Source organism: Gorilla gorilla, chromosome 11 (genome assembly GCF_029281585.2).
Source record: "Gorilla gorilla gorilla isolate KB3781 chromosome 11, NHGRI_mGorGor1-v2.1_pri, whole genome shotgun sequence".
NCBI lineage: Eukaryota > Metazoa > Chordata > Mammalia > Primates > Hominidae > Gorilla > Gorilla gorilla.
In genome coordinates, this window is record NC_073235.2 from 103,427,211 (window position 1) to 103,448,952 (window position 21,742).

The 21,742-nt window shown below is 41.8% G+C and overlaps 1 protein-coding gene and 1 non-coding gene across 7 annotated transcripts; both read left to right on the forward strand.

Moving 5' to 3' along the window:
- Positions 1 to 2,488: 2,488 nt before the first annotated feature.
- BZW1 (basic leucine zipper and W2 domains 1) lies at positions 2,489 to 14,749 on the forward strand. Of its 6 annotated transcripts, none has more exons than XM_055379360.2 (12): positions 2,916 to 3,412; positions 4,135 to 4,208; positions 6,258 to 6,434; positions 6,584 to 6,678; positions 7,241 to 7,306; positions 8,022 to 8,157; positions 8,889 to 8,998; positions 9,138 to 9,308; positions 9,669 to 9,815; positions 10,894 to 11,032; positions 12,101 to 12,223; positions 13,068 to 14,749. In XM_055379360.2, exons 1-12 carry the CDS (start codon positions 3,231 to 3,233, stop codon positions 13,097 to 13,099), a joined length of 1,452 nt encoding a protein of 483 aa, XP_055235335.1. In that variant the 5' UTR covers positions 2,916 to 3,230; the 3' UTR covers positions 13,100 to 14,749. The 6 variants fall into 6 exon arrangements, with proteins under 6 accessions (XP_063551152.1, XP_055235336.1, XP_055235335.1 ...); XM_004033013.5 differs by having other exon boundaries at positions 3,281 to 3,426; XM_063695082.1 differs by lacking the exon at positions 2,916 to 3,412 and adding an exon at positions 2,489 to 2,622 and having other exon boundaries at positions 12,101 to 14,749.
- Positions 14,750 to 20,910: 6,161 nt separating this feature from the next.
- LOC115933926 (U6 spliceosomal RNA) lies at positions 20,911 to 21,018 on the forward strand. Its single transcript, XR_004069752.2, has one exon. It is a non-coding gene; the product is annotated as a U6 spliceosomal RNA (small nuclear RNA).
- Positions 21,019 to 21,742: the final 724 nt, after the last annotated feature.

Genomic DNA, 21,742 nt, shown 5'->3' on the forward strand with positions numbered 1-21,742 from the left:
CAATTACAAAGAAGGAATGTGTTCACATCCATGACTAAGAAAGGCTTATGGGAAAAAAGCAGTAGTTGAGATGAGGCTTGAAACAATAGTGGGATTTTGACAGTGGAAAATGAGGGAAGGACATCTCAAGAAAGGTCAAGACAAGATGTGTCCTGTCTGACCAAAGCATAGAGTTCAATTGTTTGGAACCTTTTCCTACCATAATACAATTCACAAACAACATTTCACCTGCTAGCTGCACCGTGCCTATTCCCATGGGTGCAACCTAAAGCAGAGAAAAGATAAGTGGCAAGGTGTGGTCTGTAATCCCAACACTTCAGGAGGCCAAGGTGGGGGGATTATTTGAGGCCAGGAGTTCAGGAAAACCTTTAATCCACTTTACATTTTAAAGAAAATAATCTGCTTACTTTAATATCATTTTTAGTCAAAAATCGTTTGCTACATACCCCACAATGATGGTAATAACAGGTTAAGAACCACAAATGTGATGGGAAGTAAAGGTGAAAAACATTGGTCAGAGCTATCCCTGAGTATAAACAGAGACATTTAAACAGTGAAGAGAAATGATTCAGGTTGCAGTTGAGAAGATTGCTCTGGAAATGTTGAGAAAGGGGATAGTACAGTTAGGAAGTTATTGCAAAAGTCCCATTTAGTTAGGGGTAATAGATGCCTAAATCAAGATGGTACTGGGGAAAGATGATATAATTTTAAAACGTGGCAAAAGTAGAAGATAAGCTTTGTGAGGCCATAGGCGTAACATGTCACTATCTCTACTGGTCTCTAGCTGAATAAATATTTGTTGGATGAATAAATAAGATCTTGGTGGTAAGGCGGTGCATTATAATGGTGAAGCCAGACTGCTTGGGTTCAACTGGACCTCTTCCACTTACTAGCTCTATGATCTTAGACAAGTTACCTGACCTTGATGCCTCGGCTTTTCCATCTGTAAAATGGGACTAATAATAGTGTCTAGATTACAGGGTAGTTTTCAGGATGAAATGGGGTTACTACATAAAGTGCATAGAAGAGGGCCTGATACATATAGGGACATATTAGTTATCATTTTTATTTGTGAAACGTTGTCCTTTAACAGAACTTCAGATGTGAAAAATACAGTTCTGGGGGAAGAGCAATCGACAGCACTGACAGTGTTAAATTAGCCATGAAGTGAAGATGCCAGATAGTGTGGACTGGGGCCTTGGGAGAAAGGATGGGGCTAGACACTTAGAGATCAGACTCCAGCCACTTCCCTCTGCTCCCCACAGCCCTCCCAGTCACACTAGCTTCTTGCGGTTCCTCCAACAGATGCAGTTTGTTTCCTGCCTCCTTCCCACTGCTGTTGCCTCAACTTGGAAGGGCATAGAGCCTGGATTTAACAAATATTTGCTTAATGATTCAGTAGATGATCTTGGAACTCTTTTAAGTGGAGTAAATGTTAAATCCTTGAGAATGTATGAGACTGCCATAGAAGAAAGTATCCAGAAAGAAAAGGTATCAGTACAGAAAAGAAGAGTCAGAAAATACCGTGCAAAGGCACATTCAGAACGTAACCAGGATAGCTGGAGCCAGGATTCAAGGAGAGAGGTAGGTAACATTCAATGCTCAGAGGAGGCAAACAGGGTGAAGAATAAAAGAATCACTGGGTTTGGCAATAATTTCAGGAACGAACGCTGAGAAAGTCATTTTTCCATGAAGTTGCAGGGGGTTGGGGGGGTTAGAGGTCAGATAGTTAATTAGGGAAAAGAAGTCAACAAACTATTTTATCAAAAGGTTTAGGGAAGAGAAGCCACTCTCCTCCTACCAGAGAGTGAGGAAGCAACTGGAGAGAAGTAAACTACTGTACAGTGAATAAAAACATGGGGCTACATCCTAGAGGCGCTGTGCATCTTTATCTGCACAGAGTTTTGTCACGTTCACAGTGCTTTTCACACGCACTATCTAATCTGATCGTACCCCAGCTCCCTGATGATATAGCCTCTAACTGAGGGGTTCTCAAGGTGCGGACCAGCAGCAGCATCACAGATAACTTGTTGGAAATGCACATTCATGGGTTCCACACCAGGCCTACAGAATGAGAAACTACGGGTGGGGCCCAGCAGTCTGTTATAACAAGTCCTCCAAGGGATTCTGATGCTCTCCAAGTCCCCATAGCCACCACACTCGGGAGACAACCACTGCAGCGCGCGGGGACCGCGGTTGGAGGACAGAATTTCCCCTTCTCAATCTTCGGCCTGTGTCCTCTTCGCTCTTAAAGGAAGTAGTGAACAATGAGACAGCCCCTCAGAGAAAAGTCGCCAGGCAGGGGACTCAGCTGGAGCGAACTCCGCCCATGCCGGCCAGGGCGGAGGCGAGGTGTGGCTTCCTTCCCCAAGCCACGCCCCCATGCCCGCCCCCAGCCTCCGCCCCCGCACGACCCGAGGGCCCCCCGCCCTCGGGCTTCGACTTCCGGTGCTGGAGGAGGGGGCCGGCGGGGAGGGACTCCAGGAGGACGCGTCCAACTTCGAGACCGGCGGGGGCCGGCTCCGTTCTTCCAACCCCTCCATGTGTGAAGACGGCGGACGACGCAGCGGGGGAAGAAAAATAAGCTAGTCTAGGACAAGTGTCCAGGCGACGTGGAACCCAGTAAGGGAATAAAGAAGACTTGAAACGTCTCTCCCCTCCCCTATCCCAGTCCCTCACCCTAATCCGCGCGCAATAGAAAAGGCGGAAGCGCCAGTCCACGATCAGGGCGGGGCCCGAGGCGGGGGGGGTGGGGGGGGCAAGGGGAAGAACTCTCGCGATAGGAGAGCGGTCCGGGCGGGGGTGGCACCTCTCCCTCCTCCTCCTGGCGTTAGTTCCGGTCGCAGAGGAGACACCGCCGCAGTTGCCGCTACATCGGGGATTTCTGGCTCTTTCCTCTTCGCCTTAAATTCGGTGAGACGCGGCGCCCCGCTCACCCCGGGCGGACGCTGCGGGTCTTGGACGCTGGGCAGAGGGAGAGGGAGGCGGCGGGCTGGATGCGGCCCGGCTTGGATGGGCCCGAACGGAGGTCGCCTCTTGAGGCCGGGCCGGATCCAGGGCCTGAAAGGCCGCCGCTTCGGCAGGGAGGCCGAGGGGTAGCGGCGGCCCGGGTCGGGAAGTGGGGTCCGGGTGCGCGCCGCGGCGCTGGCTGCGAAGGCAGTGGCCGAGGCGGGCTCCCTCTGGGCCGTGCCCGGCCTGGCTAACAAAGCCGTCGCGGCCTCTGTTGTGTGATGTACGCGTGGGGGCTTCCGGCGGGGGGGGCGGAGGGGCTGCCACCACCGCTGCGGCCGCCGCCTCCGCCGCTGCTTTCGCTGGAGGGCGGGCGGATGTACGGGGCGGCTGGGGCCCCGGCGCAAAGCGCCTCAGTGCCTGTGGTCCGCTCGTTGCGGCGGCCGCCACCGCAGGCGACAGGGTCAGTGGAGAAGGGTCAGTGGAGAAGGAGCCGCGGGACCCTACGGCGCCCCGCTGTGGCCGATGGGGTCCTGGGCGGGAAGCGGGTGATCTGTGGCTCGGGCGGGAGGCATGGGAAGGGTGTGGATTGGGAGACACGTTACCGGGGAGGAGGCTAGGACTGTGGGATATGGGCGAAGGAGGCTGGGCTGGCTGTTAGTTTTGCAGGCCTGAGTGGTGCAAGGCGGCCGCTGTTGCGGTCACAGGCATGACCTAGGGTAGGATGGTGCTGCCCGTAACCAGGCCTGTCAGAAGAGGGGGTTCAGCTTTTGACAGTGTTTTAGAATTGGCATACACATTTTGGATGCCTCCTGACTGTGGTGATAATCTTTCTTTGCGTTCTGTGATGCTTAGTGGTCGTGGAAGATGTAAGTGAATGTGAAGAGGAATCTGGAGAAAACTGAACAATTAGGTTTATGACGGGTGATCACTGTAGCACTACAATGTCGCTTAAAAGTGTAGTTCACAGCACTAATTTGAAAGGTTTCTTGTAGAGAGAAATGCAGATTTTGACGTACATTTGATTCAAGTGAAGGTAATTCTTTGTGCCTGCATCGGGTATAATTGCCAAGCTGAGAGTGGGTGTTCCATTTGATTCATATGTGACTAGACTAAGGTTTGATGTTTTGTTTTAAAAATTAGTATTATGGCACTGATATTAAGGCTTTATTTCTCCTTTCCTAGGGTGTCTTTTATGAATAATCAAAAGCAGCAAAAGCCAACGCTATCAGGCCAGCGTTTTAAAACTAGAAAAAGAGGTAAATATGTTTTAATGTCTCTCTTCAAACCTCCAGAATATCTTGTGTATCTTGCCTTCTCTGACAGGTACTTGCATAGTACTAAAGCCTCAAGAGAAGATACCAGAAAGAAACTTGAATTTCTCGTTGACTGCCATTTCACATACACCTTTAATATTTCTACTGCTTTACTGCTGAAGCCTTAATTTTTAGTATCAATATATCTCTAAGCCGGTTAGTGAATCTTTTTTTCGGTGTGAAGGTAAAATACTTTTTAAAAATAAAAATAAGGGCTCTGTTTTCACTAGCAGGCAGTCTCATTTAAGCAAACTTAAATGAGCAAAAATGTTAATTTATAAAAGGAGAACTCCTAATGTAGTCACCCAGATTTTGTGAAGATTTGTGAGAGAAAACTCAGACTTCACCCATGGAAGTTAATTGTGGACCAGGATTCACATTGTAATGTCTTTTGAAATACAGACTTAGTAGAAAAAGTATTAGAATTATATTACTATTTTTTTTTTGCATTAGTGTGTACTTAGGTGAGTATTGAATTCTGTAGCAAAGTGCTGTGCTTGTGATATAAAGCTAAATAAGACGTAGTCTCATATATATTTTTACTGTTTTTGGTCAAAAGCATATTAACCTTGTTTTACAGGTGGTTTTGAGGAAATGAAGAACTGGGTCAGCTACTGGTTATAAGTTGTGTTTTTCTTTTTCTTCCTTAAGTAGCAGACATTTTGAGATATAGTAGAATTTTAAAATCACTAATCATAAGCTGTCTGTCCCCTTGTAGTAGTGGTGGGGAGACCAAAGTGTGATTTGATTCTAATCTTTGCAGATTCATTTAGATTTAGCTGGTAAATTTTATTAAGGAGCAGGAGTTGTAAACTAGAACAGTTTGGCAGTAAAATGGGAAAGTGTATCTCTTGAATATGTGGGTTACTGATGTTACCTTGATACAAATAATAGCAAGTAGCTTTAGCATTCTTATTAGCATCAGGGAGAGATGTAACTTCCCCGGTTCCAGATAGAGATGATTCGTGGCCTGGCTGTTGATGGTTAGGGTACTGGGTAGGGTATACAACAATCCCTGTCTGGGACTGAGGGAGTTTCCAGACACAAGACTTTCAGTGCTAAAACCAGGAAAGTGCTGGGCACTCAGAGGTGTTTGTCACCCTAGTCCTGTGTGAACAGATGTCATCTAGCCTAGATTGGGAAAGCAAAACCCTATTATGAAGTGTGTGAAAGCAACTCAGTAAAGGTCAGGTATGTGCACAAGGCTGTGGTCTGGGAGCTTTCTATTTTATTAATGTCATTTAGTATTTACAACAACTTTATGGGATAGGTACTATTCTTATCCCCATTTTACAGTAGGGGAATTCTGGCATGGCGAGTGAGACTGTTTGCTTGAATTCAGGTGGTTAAATGGTGGTCAGGATTTGAATCAGGCAGTTTAACTCCAGAGCCCATGTACTGAACTACTACACAATATAGTCTCTTGATTACCTAATTTCTCTGACTCTCAGTTTTCCTTCTGAATAATAGGGGGAAAAATCTGCCTCACAAGGTTGTTAACAGGATTAAAGCAAATGCTTAATATAGTTTCTGTCATTGGGTGCTCATTAAATGTACTTTCTAAAGCTCACCTTCATAAATGCCAAAGGATTGGTTCAATTTTTTTGTTTGTTTAATATTATGGACATTTAAGGAAAAGGATCAAGAGCTCCAGTGTCTGGACAAAACCCAAAGGAATAAAATGTACCTGTTAGAGGATGGCCTAAATTTTGGAAAAGCCAAGAGGCAGTAGAAGGGCGTTCCCAGTAGAAATTGCCTCATGGCAGTAGGAACACAAGACACTAGCACATTTAGATCACTTGTGAAATTATTTGAAAAGTTGCACAATTCTTGTGAGTGGGCCATCTTGTCTTACACTTGCAGAGGGGAAATATGCAAAGGATGTGAATTTAATCTAACTTATTTAACAGTTGCGTCTTCATAAGGTGATAGTTTTGTGGCATTTTGGTAAATCTTTTAAAACTAAATGTTTTGGGTCCCCTGTCCCCCCAGATGAAAAAGAGAGGTTTGACCCTACTCAGTTTCAAGACTGTATTATTCAAGGCTTAACTGAAACCGGTACTGATTTGGAAGCAGTAGCTAAGTTTCTTGATGCTTCTGGAGCAAAACTTGATTACCGTCGATATGCAGAAACACTCTTTGACATTCTGGTGGCTGGTGGAATGCTGGGTAAGTGTCTGTGGTTTGTGGGCTTAATAATTTAGAAAGGTATAATATATGGAGATTATGGAGAGTCTAGAATATGAACTGTTTGGCAAACTTGTTAAAATGGAGTGATTTTTTTGGTTGTGTTGTATTTTGGTTTTATCCAACTTTAGCCCCAGGTGGTACACTGGCAGATGACATGATGCGTACAGATGTCTGCGTGTTTGCAGCCCAAGAAGATCTAGAGACCATGCAGGCATTTGCTCAGGTAAATGAAACTTTACATAATTGTTTTCAGTTAGCTACTATCCATGTGGTATATTTGAGGAATATTCTACTTTTAAGAGTTGTGGTTAGAAAGTTGAAGGAATTTGATTTTAAATTTTAGGGATACTGTTCTTGGTGCAACAGGATGAATTAGAAACTTAAGGTGTGTTAAGGCGAACAAAATAGAGAAAAATGAAATTAACTCTTCTGTTCCTGTTTGTCCTGAAATTACTCAATTTTTAAGAAAAACGTCAAGCTGGAAAAGTCAGTTTCGTATTGTGATTTCTCTAGTTTATCTGCATATATTTATTTTTAAAGTTAAATGAGTTGTGAGCTGATTAGCTTGTTAATCAAGATCTCATTGGAAAGTTTCATATGTAGTTATGTTTGTATTACTGTAAGCAAAGAATTAAAGTACATCTAACCTGGACATTCTTATGTGTCACTAGGAATTCTTCTCAAGCTGGTTTAAGCAGCTCATAAACTTACATCGAGTGAAAGGTTTACTATTTGCTATTCTAGAAATATATGAAGTTACTGAATTCATTTAATGTTCTTCATAGGTTTTTAACAAGTTAATCAGGCGCTACAAATACCTGGAGAAAGGTTTTGAAGATGAAGTAAAAAAGGTATGAGTAATAATGTACTTTGTGGAAAAGAAAAAAATAGGGTTAGAAAGAGGAATGTTAAATCCTAATTCTGCCACAGATTTGGAGTAATTTTGCTTGTTTGTTTGGGTTGTTTTTTGAGACAGAGCCTCACTCTGTGTCCCAGGCTGGGAGTGCAGTGGCTCAGTCTCAGCTCACTGCAGCCTTTGCCTCCCGGGTTCAAGCGATTCTCGTGCCTCAGCCTCCCGAGTAGCTGGGATTACAGGCATGTGCCACCATGCCCAGCTAATTTACTGTTTTTAGTAGAGACAGGGTTTCACCATGTTGGCTAGGCTGGCCTTGAACTCCTGGCCTCAAGTGATCTGCCCTCGGCCTCCCAAAGTGCTGGGGTTATAGGTGTGAGCCAACACGCCTGGCCCAATATTGCATATAGATGCCCAGAAAACCTGATATGTTTATCAAGCACCAGGCACTGTTCTAATGATACTAATTCACTTAGTGTTTATAAAAACCCTGTGAGGCAAGTTTTATTATCCACATTTTACATGTGAGGTGCAGAGGTTGAGTAACTTGCCCAAGATCATTCAGCTAATGAGTATTGTAACTTAGATGTAAACTTGGATGGTTAGATCCCAGAGCCCACGTATTGAACAGGTAGCCAGTATAACATGCTTTACTGCTTCTCTTATTGTAATGCAATTGCTGTTTTAACCCTTAACTGTTTTACTTTTTACAGCTGCTGCTGTTCTTGAAGGGTTTTTCAGAGTCGGAGAGGAACAAGTTAGCTATGTTGACTGGTGTTCTTCTGGCTAATGGAACACTTAATGCATCCATTCTTAATAGCCTTTATAATGAAAATTTGGTTAAAGAAGGTAATCAGCCTTAAAGGATGGTCTTCAGTTGACTCAGAGTGGGGTGGATAAGAGCATGGTTTACTGGTCATAGATGTGACTTCTGTGAAAGTCTTCGTTTATTAACCAGCCTTAAATTTAATAAGTTCAGTCTAATTCACTAGACATTTAATGAATACCTTTGGCATCCGGGTTTAATGGCTTTCTTTAGGCATACAACAAATACCCAGATTTAGACAAAATGTTGTTATATGTAATAAAAATAAAATGAGAAATGCTGTGGGAACCCCAGAAGAGATTAATACCAATTGGGAGACTTGGAGAAGATGACGTTTGGGGAAAATGTCAAGCTGGAAGGGAAAATCAATACCCTGTTTGGCTCCAATTGTCAGATTATTCTCTACAGTAATTTTTTTTGAAGCTTTTTTTTTTAAAAAACTGCTTGCAGTAGTGAGTATTTAAGTTACCTTACTGTAATTCTCACAACAGTCTTGTCAAGTGTAGAGACTGTTGCCCTCAATTTATACTTTGGAAAACACTTTAAGTAACTTGGCCAAGAATATACAATTCGCAAGTGGTAGACTAGGGAAATTGGAGAAGTGATAAACTGTGGCCCAGGAAAGTTCCGGGTTAAGTTTGTGAGGAAAGTCAGTAATCCCATGTGATTGAACTATGAAGGGAAGGATATAGGGGGATACAGTGATTGAAACCAGGGAAGGTACTTCTGTTAATTAAACTATTTTCTTTTACAGGAGTTTCAGCAGCTTTTGCTGTGAAGCTCTTTAAATCATGGATAAATGAAAAAGATATCAATGCAGTAGCTGCAAGTCTTCGGAAAGTCAGCATGGATAACAGACTGATGGTTGGTAACTTTTTTTCTTTCTTCCCATTCTTGCCAAGGATGTAAATGAGAGAAATTTCTCATTTTTAAGACTGTGAAAAGAAAGTGTTTTTCTTAATCTGATTTAAAGAAAGTTTAACCAGATAAATTCTTCTTTTAGGAACTCTTTCCTGCCAATAAGCAAAGTGTTGAACACTTCACAAAGTATTTTACTGAGGCAGGCTTGAAAGAGCTTTCAGAATATGTTCGGAATCAGCAAACCATCGGAGCTCGTAAGGAGCTCCAGAAAGAACTTCAAGAACAGATGTCCCGTGGTGATCCATTTAAGGATGTAAGTTTTTGTTTAAACCGTCTTTTTATGGCTAAGCTTCTGGCATAGAGATTTTCACTAATTAGAGGAACTTACTTCACCAGGATGAGATTGAGTTAATAGTAACAGGATGTTATACTGGAACTTTGCCTCATTCTTTTGCATATGCTTCTTCAGTGCCTGACTGAGGCCCAGAAATATAAGAGACTGGAGCTCAGGGCACCTTTCAGTTGTAAAGGTCTCTTTTTATATGTGGTACACACGTGGTTGCCAGTTGCATGGAAAAGGAGTTGTTAGTTTTTGTTAAAGGTCTAAACTTGATGTGTGAAGTATGTACATAATCAAAACTGACTTCTGTTCTAAATTTGGATTCATTTGTAGATAATTTTATATGTCAAGGAGGAGATGAAAAAAAACAACATCCCAGAACCAGTTGTCATCGGAATAGTCTGGTCAAGTGTAATGAGCACTGTGGAATGGAACAAAAAAGAGGAGCTTGTAGCAGAGCAAGCCATCAAGCACTTGAAGGTATTAGAACTATGCCTTGACAAAACAAACTATTCTGCTTTCACGTGGTGATAAGTGAACTGTGACTATACTTTTCTAAGAGGATTTATCACATCCTGTGGTTCCTAGGGATGGCCCACCAGTAAATAAACAAATAGTAACATTAACTATTGATGATAATGCTCTGAATTGGGCTGTGGTTCACAGGTTAAAAACAAGAATATGGCCTGGCCAGGCACAATGGCTCACACCTGTAAACCCAGCACTTTGGGAGGCAAGGGCAGGAGGATTGCATGAGCTCAGTTTAAGACGTGCCTGGGCAGCACAGTGAGACCTCATCTCTACTAAAAATCACAAAAAATAGCCAGTCATGGTGGCGCATGCCTGTAGTCCCAACTACTCAGGAGGCTGAGGCAGAGGATCGCTTGAGCCCTGGAGATCAAGACTGCAGTGAGCTTATGATGGCTTTGTCAGACAAAGCCTGGGTGACAGGGCGAGATCCTGCCTTAAAAAAAAGAACATGATGAAGAGGAACTTAAGCTTGTAATTAGATGTTTGCTTTTGAAGGGGGTATTGGAAAATAGGAATTTTTCCCCCCTCTAAAATACTAATATTGTTTGACATTTACTTGGACTACTTGGTATAGTATTGTTTATTTTACTTAGCTACTTAGATTTTCTGCTTTTTTTTTTTTCTTGAGACAGTCTCACTCTGTCACCCAGGCTGGAGTGCAGTGATGTGATCTCAACTCACTGCAGCCTCCATCTCCTGGGTTCAAGCAATTCTGCCTCCTCGGCCTCCCAAGTAGTGCCTGGCTAATTTTTGTATTTTTAGTAGAGACGAGCTTTTACCATGTTGGCCAGGCTGGTCTCGAACTCCTGACCTCAAGTGATCCACCCGCCTCGGCCTCCCAAAGTGCTGGGATTACAGACATGAGCCACTGTGCCCAGCCTATTTTTTAGATTTCTGGTAAATAAGTTATAGTTTGCAGTGATTATAAAAGATGAGTTAAGTTCTATATTGTCTGTATTGTAGGAGTTTTGTAATGGATGGTTATGTGTAATGAATGACTAAATCTTTTTCTCTGTTCCTTTGAAAGCAATACAGCCCTCTACTTGCTGCCTTTACTACTCAAGGTCAGTCTGAGCTGACTCTGTTACTGAAGATTCAGGAGTATTGCTATGACAACATTCATTTCATGAAAGCCTTCCAGAAAATAGTGGTGCTTTTTTATAAAGGTAATTTAGATTTTGAATTTTGTAAATAACACTTAATAAAAACCCTTGTAAACACAAAATTATCCAAATGATGAGTTATCTAGACATCAGCTCCCTGAAATATTTTACTTCTAGTTATGAGTCACCTCTGATTAAATTGGGTGCTTTTTAGTGCACTGATACTTGTTTAAAACATCTCTAAACCCTATTCACAAGTTGAAGTATGAAATCTAAAGCCATCATTATGCGTCCTCAAACTTGCCTCCTATACTCTTAACCAGGTATGCATTCCCAAAGTTCAGCTAGGTGTGGTGGCTCATACTTGTGACCCCAACACTTTGGGAGCCGGAGGCGGGAGGATCGCGTGAGCCCAAGAGTTCAAGACCAGCCTGGACTGCATAAGGAGACCTCATCTCTACAAAAAAAAATAAAAAATTAGGCAGGGAATGGTGGCGCAAGCCTGTAGTCCCAGCAACTCAGAAGGCTGAGGTAGGAGGATCACTTGAGCCTAGGAGGTCAAGGCTGCAGTGAACCATGATTGTGCCACTGCATTCCAGCAGCCTAGGCAACAAGTGAGGCCCTGTTTCAAAAAAAAAAAAATCCCCAAGTCCCTTTTCCAGACAGTCTGTAGTCTTAGCTATGTAGTCATAGCTCTGGAGTCTTCAGCCTTTGTGAATCCTGCTTCTGTTCATCTTACTCCCCCACCCAGTGTTGACTTTCCGTAGTCCTTCAAGACCAGTTCAGAGTGCTTCTATAGCAACCCCAATTTCAGTTATATTGTTCCCTTTTCTTTTGATCCCAATTTTAGAAACCTGGCCTAAAGTGGCTAGTAAAGACAAGACCTCTGTTGGGAGAGAATCCATTGCAGTTGGTCATAACACTTTGAAATTCTGCACTAATCAGACCAGTCTTGATCCCGTTGAGTGTAGTTGGTATGCGCACATGTATTATTCTGTCTTCCAGTTCTCATGGATGTTTTTAACTTTTCAGCAGTTTGTTTGCTAAGCAGGCTTTTGCACATTAGGTGGTGGTTCTAACTCTGAGTAGAGTATATTAAAACTCCCTTAATGCAATGAGTTTTCTTTCCAGCTGAAGTCCTGAGCGAAGAGCCCATTTTGAAGTGGTATAAAGATGCACATGTTGCAAAGGGGAAGAGTGTTTTCCTTGAGCAAATGAAAAAGTTCGTAGAATGGCTCAAAAATGCTGAAGAAGGTAAGGATTTTCCTTTGTGTGGTTTGTTTGGTAAAGCTAATTTTAATGTGGCCATAATATATCTTCACACATGCTTCCTTCTTTCTGATGCCACTTTGTACCTGGAGTAGAGATTTTTGTTAACTTATAAGGCAGGTGGCGAAAGCTAGAGTTTAATTATTATAGTATATTTATGGCTCAGCCATAATAGTAAATGTTCTTCGTGAAATGGAAAATTTTGAGAATATTTAATGTTTATAAATTTGTGGATTTCTTTTCTTTTTTTTTTAATTAAAAATATAGAGACAGAGTCTCGCTATGTTGCCGATGCTGGTCTTGAACTCCTGGGCTCAAACAGCCTTCCTGCCTCAGCCTCACAAAGTACAGGGATTGCAGATGTGACTGCACCCAGCCAAATGTTGGGATTTCCAAGTGAATGCTTTTGAATATCTGCCTCATGTAAATAGGTTATTAATAAAATTCGTTAACAGCTTCAAAGTTATATGGAGGCTGGGTGTGGTGGCTCACGCCTGTAATCCTAGCCCTTTGGTAGGCTGAGGCGATCAGGTCATTTGAGGCCAGGAGTTTGAGGCCAGCCTGGACAACATGGGAAACCCAGTCTACTAAAAATAAAAAAATTAGCCAGTTTTGGTGGTGGGCGTCTGTAGTCCCAGCTACTTGGGAAACTGAAGTGGGAGGATCACTTGAACCCGGGAGGCAGAGGTTGCAGTGAGCCGAGAGGGTGCTGCTGCATTCCGGCCTGTGGGACAGAGGGAGACTCTATCTTAAAGAAGCTTCAAAGTTATAAATGGGAACTTTTGCCTTCTGATACATAATGTTTGACTGCTTTTTTCCCCTTTTCTAGAATCTGAATCTGAAGCTGAAGAAGGTGACTGAATTTTGAAACTACACCCTCAGTAAAGCAAACAGGAGTTGTAGATAAAATGTCATGTCTCATGTGTCCTGGTTCTTACATCTTCCTACCTCCCTGTATCAAGCATGATATAAGGGCTTTCATGGCAAATTTTATTTTAACTGTTTCTATGGTTGCTGGAAATGTTGGGTTTAGTTTCTAAAACCATGTTTTAAGTAGCTACAGGAGCTATAGATTTGAATCTAATGTTGCATTAGTCTTTTCAGTTATCTTCTACCTCCTGTATTTTCTACTGTAATAATGTAATTTAAGGCCTTCCACAATGAACAGTTCACTTTATTCCCTGGGTTTTCTATAAACAGTTTTCAAGATATGATTTGGTTAAAAAATAATTTGTTATAAAAATTCTGTTTGCACATTAAACTGGAAAAGTATCCAGAGTCTCAAAAGGCAATGATTTATGAGATAATATGGCATGCCCGGAGCCCTGCTCATCAATGAAAAACCCATATGTAATAATCGAATTCATTTAACATGAATCTTGAGTACGTGGACCATTGCTTGCATGTTAACTTTTTTTTTTTTTTTTTTTTTGCATTTTTAACTCCAGATGTCCTAAAGCTCAATTGTTTGGTCTCTGGTTTTCATCCTTAGAGAAGCCATGGAGAACAGACTTGAAAAGTTTAGGAAATCATAACGTGGCAGAGGTGGTGGGAAGAAGAAAGTTGAGCTTTTTCCCCTTGAGAAACTTCTGCATTTAGTTTGTATCTTTCCAGGCAAAACAAATGGGTATTCTTTTCATACAACCATTTTCAAATGAACCTTAGAAAAGTCTTAACATTTAAGGTATTTTATGCACGGAATACACTTAGATTGATAGGAAAGAACTCGTAATGGAGTTTGAGTAAAGAAAATGACTGATGTACTAAACCCAGTAAAAATTGTTGAAAATGTTAAAAGTCAGCATGTTCTAATTGGGAATCTAGATATAGCTTAGATTTCCTATTGGCTTAGAGTATTTGCTATAACAAATGAAGTGCAATGACAATTATATATTCCTATTCGGTCATACTGGACTGGCTTCGTTCTCTTAACATACTCAGTAATGACTCAAGCCTCTGGCTATTAACATACCCTAGTTGCCGTTTTTTAATTGCCATGAGCCAAATACTTCTTGGTATACAATTGATCCATTTATTTTAATGGCTGCCTTTTCATTTTCATCTTTTCTTGCTGCTACCCATCTATGTATGTAGTCATTGGGGGGAAAGTGTAGCCACATTTTTTATGGGAAGACTTTGTGTTAAAAGTGAACATTTTGAAGGTTTTTAACTGGTGAAACTAGCCTGGAATAATGCCACCAGAGACTGAGTGGAAATCGCCCCTTTTGAAGGTGCCATTCTTATGAGCCAAAAGTTTGTCATTTAAAAGTTCATTTTGAGGGAATAACATGTAATATAATTTGAAATAAAGGTATAGTAACCTTAAAAAGAACATTATACATGATTGTTGTGAATGGGGTGAATTTGTTAAAATGAGTAACTTTGATAAAGTTTTTCATGCACAGGCAAAATGTATTCACTAGATTTCTACGTAGTGATCTGCTTTTACTTTGTAATTTGTAGTTCTCGAAAGACTTTTTTTTAAAAAAATAAAGTCCATACTTACACTTAGGCTTTATACATCAGTCTTTTTTTTTTTTTTAATTCCACGTTAATGCCTAGTGGTATTGTATGTTGTGTGTTCAGATGTCTTTACTGTATCTGTATACCATTAAGTAATAATTAGACTCCCAAACTGTAAACCACCTACACAGAATTCTGATGTAGCTAAAACTACATTAATATTTCTACAACCAATTCATTGCATGTTTCTTCCATACAAAGTGTGCCGTTTTATACTGTGTATAGTGAAAAAGTGTGTCATCTTCCAGAACTACATTATAATCTTTGATCGTAGTTTGTTTCTTCATAATGACACTGTAGTGTTTACTTAGTAGAACATTATAGTAAGTGGATATCACTTGTGACAGTAATAGTGTAAAGAAAGGGAATGCTTTATAAAAAGACTGCAGATTCCATTCCATATAAAAAGATTCCATTCTGAATCTTAAGTGGTAATTTTAGAATTCAGGTGCCAGTGCCAGCCTATGGCCTCAAGTATGTAATTCTTAATATAGATGTTAAATTGTACTTTTAATTATGATTGGATTTTTTTCTAACTGTCAGTTTCTAAGGATGTCTCCTTAGAAACTAAATGAGTTTTTAGAGCTGGTTGTAAGTTTCTTAGCCTTACTCTGTGAGTTATAGATGTTATTTCATTCTATATATAGATGTTTATTCCATTCTTATTTAAAAAAAAAAAGCCTCCATATGCCAAAAATGCTACAGGATATTTTGAAATAGCATAATGATTTTAGTTAGGGAAAATGCATGTGACCAAGAGGTTGGACTTCTAATTCAGTTTTTCAAAAGCTTTTTTCCATTATCATACCCCCAGCCTTTTTAGGCTTTTTTTCTTTTTTTTTCTTTTTTTTTTTTTTTTTTGAGACAGAGTCTCGCTCTGTCACCAGGCTGGAGTGCAGTGGCGCGATCTTGGCTCACTGCAAGCTCCGCCTCCCGGGTTCACGCCATTCTCCTGCCTCAGCCTCCCGAGTAGCTGGGACTACAGGCGCCCGCCACCACACCCGACTAATTTTTTTGTATTTTTAGTAGAGACAAGGTTTCACCGGATTAGCCAGGATGGTCTCGATCTCCTGACCTTGTGATCGCCCACCTCAGCCTCCCAAAGTGCTGGGATTACGGGCTTGAGCCACCGCGCCCAGCTAGACTTTTTTTCTAATAGAGTCCCCCATAAATTTTATTACCATAGATATGCTGTGTATGTACTGTATCTGTGCTTTATACATGAAAAGAGTAAAATGTTTTTGTTTTCGTTTTTGTTTTGGAGACAGTCTCACTCTGTTGCCCGGGCTGGAGTGCAATGGCATGATCTCAGCTCACTGCAATCTCTGCCTCCTGGGTTCAAGCGATTCTCTTGCTTCAGCCTCCTGAGTAGCTGGGATTACAGGCGGCCACCACCACCCCTGGCTAATTTTTGTATTTTTAGTAGAGGTTTCACCATGTTGATCAGGCTGGTCTCAAACTCCTGACCTCGTGGTCTGCCTGCCTTGGCCTCCCAAAGTGCTGGGATTACAGGCGTGAGCCACCATGCCCAACCAATTTTTTTTTTTAATCCTTGGTAGTGATTGACCCCCATTGAGAATGCATGCGCTAATCTTTTTTAAAAGGGAAGACCTAGTGATAGACCTTTGCATTGGCAGGCATGTCTTTATGTTTATACAGTGAAGTAGTATTTTTTCTGTCAGAGTCAATAGAAAGTAGATGAAATTCATTTTCAGTCAATCTTTCACCAGTTGTGCTTTGTACCTTACCCCACCACAGGCAACAAACAAAGCATTTCCTGCTGTCTTTCAAGGTCTTAACAGATTCTTACTTGATTATAAATGTATTACTAAGTAGAATCATTTGGGTTCTTTCTATAAAAATCAGTGAAAATCCTCTAGATGAATGAATTAAAGTTGTAGGCATAACACTGATAAACCTCTGCTCTCATACTCAAGTAGGCTGCTTGCAGGAACTGACAACTATTGGTTGGCTTTAAATGCAATGTAGATGCCAAAGTTTTAGTGTACAGTGTTACTTAAATTACCAAATTACCTTTGTACAAATATTCCTCAGATGCTGTCTACAGGTGCCATGTAAAATAGGTTAATAAGTATTTGCAAATTCTGGTAAATTGCCTTGCTATGATTTTTCATGCTCAGTATTAGTCCTCTAGTATCAATACAAAGTTTTTCTATTCCCCAGCCTACTAAGGCCTACAGGTTAAAATACCAGGAATAAAAAGGTTTTCAGTGGGCTTAATTTGATTTAAGTGGAATCTGGATGATGTGATAAGTACCTTTGTCTTCGGAGTAATGAGTTTATAATTGGCTTTTGTCCAAAAACTTTTAAGTGGATTAATATCTGAACAATCTTAGACATAATTATATGAAACTGGATCAGAAAGGCTTTCTGACTCCTTTCTCTTCACTTTTTTCTCCCAGCTTAACTAGAGGCAATTAACAGCCATTTCGAATCTAATTATTTTTATTTTCCAGTGTACTTATCATCCTTTCATCTTTATGCTAGGAGTATAGTCTCAGTTCTTAATGAGTTGATGGGATGAAGATAGATATAGATATATATAATTTTTTTTTTTTTTTTTTGAGACAGAGTCTCGCTCTGTTGCCCAGGTGGGAGTGCAGTGGCACAATCTCGGCTCACTGCAAGCTCCGCCTTGGGGGTTCACGCCATTCTCCTGTCTCAGCCTCCTAGCTGGGATTACAGGCGCCCACCAACCAAGCCCAGCTAAGATATTTTTAAATGTACTCAGTCACTGTCATTTTAGTAACCTTGAATCAGAACCTCAGTTGTTAAAGGCTTAACTGCTTGTGGCAACTACTATAGTGCCCTACTGGGGACAGTGGTTAAAATCTGCAGAATCGCTTGCTTTGTCATCTTATACAGAAGGACTGATAGCTTGTTAAACTGTGGTATGATTAGAATGTTTGTGGTTGTGTAGTGCATTTGGGGTGCTACAACGTTAGTCAAATATAATTGAGCTGTTCTGTTTCCAGTCAGTGTAACCATTTAAAAATACCTTGGCAAAACAAGCTAGGAGCTAGTTCATGCTAATATTCTTAAGGACAAAAATAGTTTACAGCTTTTTTTTTTTTTAATCTGAAATCCTGAAGGCTGTGCTTAAAAGTTAGAGATAAACCTGTTGGAAATAAGTGATTCGTGTATAGACTGAAGCCTCTATGACTTCAAAAAGATACTGTACAGTCTCTGGCATTTGAAGAACAAAATATTTTCTCTGTAAATACACCTCATTTCCATTCTAGTTAGGAGTGCGCCAGGACGGCACACAGAATGGAGAAAACTGGATAGCTGGTAACTCATTTAGCTCTTGGCACTCTAAAAAACCTCAAATACAACCATCCAAGCCAGTAATTCTATTGCTGCATTATTTCTGTGTTTAACTGTGAAACTTGCTTCTTGTCTGTACCCTTGAAATGGAATAAAATTTCATGAGACTCCTTGTTAATGTAGAGAAAAGCAATGACTGTTCAGTTGGTTGTACACTAAGGCCTCAGTCCTTGACCTTTCCCATTTTGCTCAGTGTTTTAAATATGATGTAAGGGCCTGTGCTTCCAGATATTTTTTCTCCAGTCTCATTTTTGCATTTGTATGGCTCATGTACTTCAAACTGTTGGTACATGTTCCAAAAATGCCAGTGTTTAATTCAAAAGAGATGAATGTGATCTACTCCAGAATGCTTCAAGTCCTGTCCACTTTAACTCCAAAATAATCTCAAATGCCACCGCAGTTCAGGCCACCAGCATCTTACCTAGTTACTAAGTGATTTTTGCATCCACTTTTGTGTATCTCATCTTTTAACAGCAAGAGTGGTCTTTGGATGTAGTTTACCAGTTTAAAATCTTTGTCTTTGCCTAGGTGGTCTTTCATGAACTATTCAGCTTCATCTGCCTTTTCCTCTTCATCACTATGTGCTGTGTAGTTGGCAGAGCTTGTCACATCCAAACCTGCAGGTAATTGAACAAGCTGGTTACTGACTGGATTAGTATCCAGGGAATAGTGAAGATAGGAAAGAGATTATAAAGCCCATCAGTTAATACCATTTGTGTTTTGTTTTTTGAGGTGGTCTTGCCCTGTCGCCCAGACTGACATGATCATAGCTGAGTGCAGCCTCAAACTCCTGGGCTCAAGCAATCTTTGCACCTCAGTGGCTGGGACTGTAGGTGTTGTCACGCTTAATACTGTTATTAAAAAGACAACTAGGAGGGATGTTTGCTTGTAGAATGAAAACTGTTATGTGAATTCCAAGTATTAGGAAGCAACTTTTCTTAGACAAGATTAGATGCAAGCTATTTGTGCCCTGTGGTTAGTATTGCTTGATGTGACCAAGACAGGATGAGAAGCTGGCAGTCAGCAAATGTGAAACATACACTGTCAGGCCCCCTGCTGAGCTTTAAGACTACGGTAATGAACAGCACTGGACCCCAAGATTCAAGCCCATAGGAGGAGATAGGAAAGGAAGAGTAGGCTGAATGCAAAACAAAAGGATGTGGGAGGGACTGGCAAATTGGAGAGTCCAGTCTCAAGGATATAATCTGTAAGTTATTAGGATACCGTGAAAGACAAATTGCACTTGCTGATAAAATATGGTTTGCAAATGCCTAATATCTGAACAAAACAGTGCATACCTACAGTCTAATGGAGAAAGATCTGTCTCCATCTGTTAGCTGTGTGACTGGGCAAATAATTTAGCCTCCGAATCTTGTTTCCTGAACCTGTAAAATGAGAGTGGCAATCTAATTTTGATTAAATGACATCATTGCTGGGCACAGTGGCACACACCTGTAATCTCAGCTGCTGGGGAGGCTGAGATAAAGAATTGCTTGAGTCCAGGAGTTCGAGGATATAGTGAGCTATGATCATATGTGAGAATAGCCACTGCCCTCCAGCCTGGGCAACATAGTGAGACTCCATCTCTGGGGGAAAAAAAATGGTATCATTTTACCCAGTGATAAAATGACAGTCTCAACTACATGGGGCAGTTGAGAAGTTCTACTTAAAGTAGCTGGGATTACAGGCATGTGCCACCACACTCGGCTAATTTTGTTTGTATTTTTAGTAGAGATGGGGTTTCTCCATGTTGGTCAGGCTGGTCTCGAACTCCCGACCTCAGGTGATCCACCCGCCTCGGCCTCCCAAAGGGCTGGGATTACAGGCGTGAGCCACCGCGCCCAGCCGTAAATACAGGTATTTATGTTTGATAGGAACTGGTGGAAGGTAATTTAAGTGCCAGCAGCCATATGATGCCTGCTTTAGCAACTATAAAAAAGGAGAAGCAAGATAGTAGCTGAAATCCTTATAGCCCAGTAGTGAATGATAATCACGCTTTGTGTGACTGGTCAAGTATTCAGTGAATCTCACAAAATCCTTTGTAATAACAGTATAAATATTATCAACTTCTAAGAACAAGAGAGGAGAGTTAATGGCAGATGAAAAATATCCAACTGTTGGAAGAAGGCAAGCAGATATGACCAAAAACCAGCTTGGTTTTAGCTTTCTCTGTTCTGCTAAGCCCTTGTGGTGTCGCAGGTTGCTAACAAACAACAACCCAGGAAGTTGATTGGAACTGCCAAACTCCGCAAGGTCTTGGGAGTCAGGGATGCTAATTTCTTCTGAGAGTGGGTATGAGTATGGTGGAGCTGAAAACAAGTTTATTGAATGTCTTAGGCCATCCCTTCCCCTTATGCTGGCAGGTGAGTGCCCCTGCACAAATTCAGCAGAAAACAGAAGTTTCACCATCTGCAAAAGTTGGAAAAAGGGGAGGAGAGGGTGATAATGGACTGGGGGATACCAGACAGATAAGAGTAAAAAAGTGCCGTATTAAAAATAGAAGCCAGGCGCAGTGGCTCACGCCTGTAATCCCAACACTTTGGGAGGCAGAGGCAGGCAGATCACGAGGTCAGGAGATCGAGACCATCCTGGCTAACATGGTGAAACCCCGTCTCCACTAAAAATACAAAAAAAAAAAAAAATTAGCCAGGTGTGGTGGCGGGCGCCTGTAGTCCCAACTACTCGGGAGGGTGAGGCAGGAGAATGGCGTGAACCCAGGAGGCGGAGCTTGCAGTGAGCCGAGGTCGCGCCAGTGCACTCCAGCCTGGGCGACAGCGAGACTATGTCTCAAAAAAAAAATACTGCTCACTTCGGCAGCACATATACTAAAAATTGGAACAATACAGAGAAGATTATCATGGCCCCTGCGCAAGGATGACACGCAAATTCGTGAAGCGTTCCATATTTTTATGAGAACACTTGGACACAGGAAGGGGACTATCACACACCGGGGCCTGTCGTGGGTTGGGGGGAGTGGGGAGGGAAAGCATTAGGAGATATACCCAATGTAAATGGCAAGTTAATGGATGCAGCACACCAACATGGCACATGTATACATATGATGTAACAAACCTGCACGTTGTGCAAACCCTAGAACTTAAAGTATAATAAAAAAATTTAATAAAAAATTATATAAAAATAATGGCCGGGCATGGTGGCTCACACCTGTAATCCCAGCACTTTGGGAGGCCGAGGCAGGCGGATCACCTGAGGTCGGGTGTTCGAGACCAGCCTGACTAATACAGAGAAACCCTGTCTCTACTAAAAACACAAAATTAGCCAGGCGTGATGGCACACGCCTGTAATCTCAGCTACTCAGGAGGCTGAGGCAGGAGAATCGCTTGAACCCGGAAGGCGGAGGTTGTGGTGAGCCGAGATCGCGCCATTGCACTCCAGCCTGGGCAACAAAAGCGAAACTCCGTCTCAAAAAATAAATAAATAATAAAAATTAAAATAAAGCCAGGCACAGTGTCTCACACGTGCAACCCCAGCACTTTCGGAGGCCAAGGCAAGAATTGCCTGAAGCCAGGAGTTCAAGACCAGCCTGGGCAACGGAGACCCCATCTCTACAAAAAAAGTAATCAAGTGAGCTACTTGGGAGGCTGAGGAGGGAGGATTGCTTGAGCCCAGGAA

Coding starts and splice junctions, on each gene's coding strand:
- BZW1 (XM_055379360.2), top strand. CDS start 3,231: ATGTACGCGTGGGGGCTTCCGGCGGGGGGGGCGGAGGGGCTGCCACCA. Junction 4,209..6,257: donor TTTTAAAACTAGAAAAAGAG/GTAAATATGTTT, acceptor CTGTCCCCCCAG/ATGAAAAAGAGAGGTTTGAC. Junction 7,307..8,021: donor TTGAAGATGAAGTAAAAAAG/GTATGAGTAATA, acceptor TACTTTTTACAG/CTGCTGCTGTTCTTGAAGGG.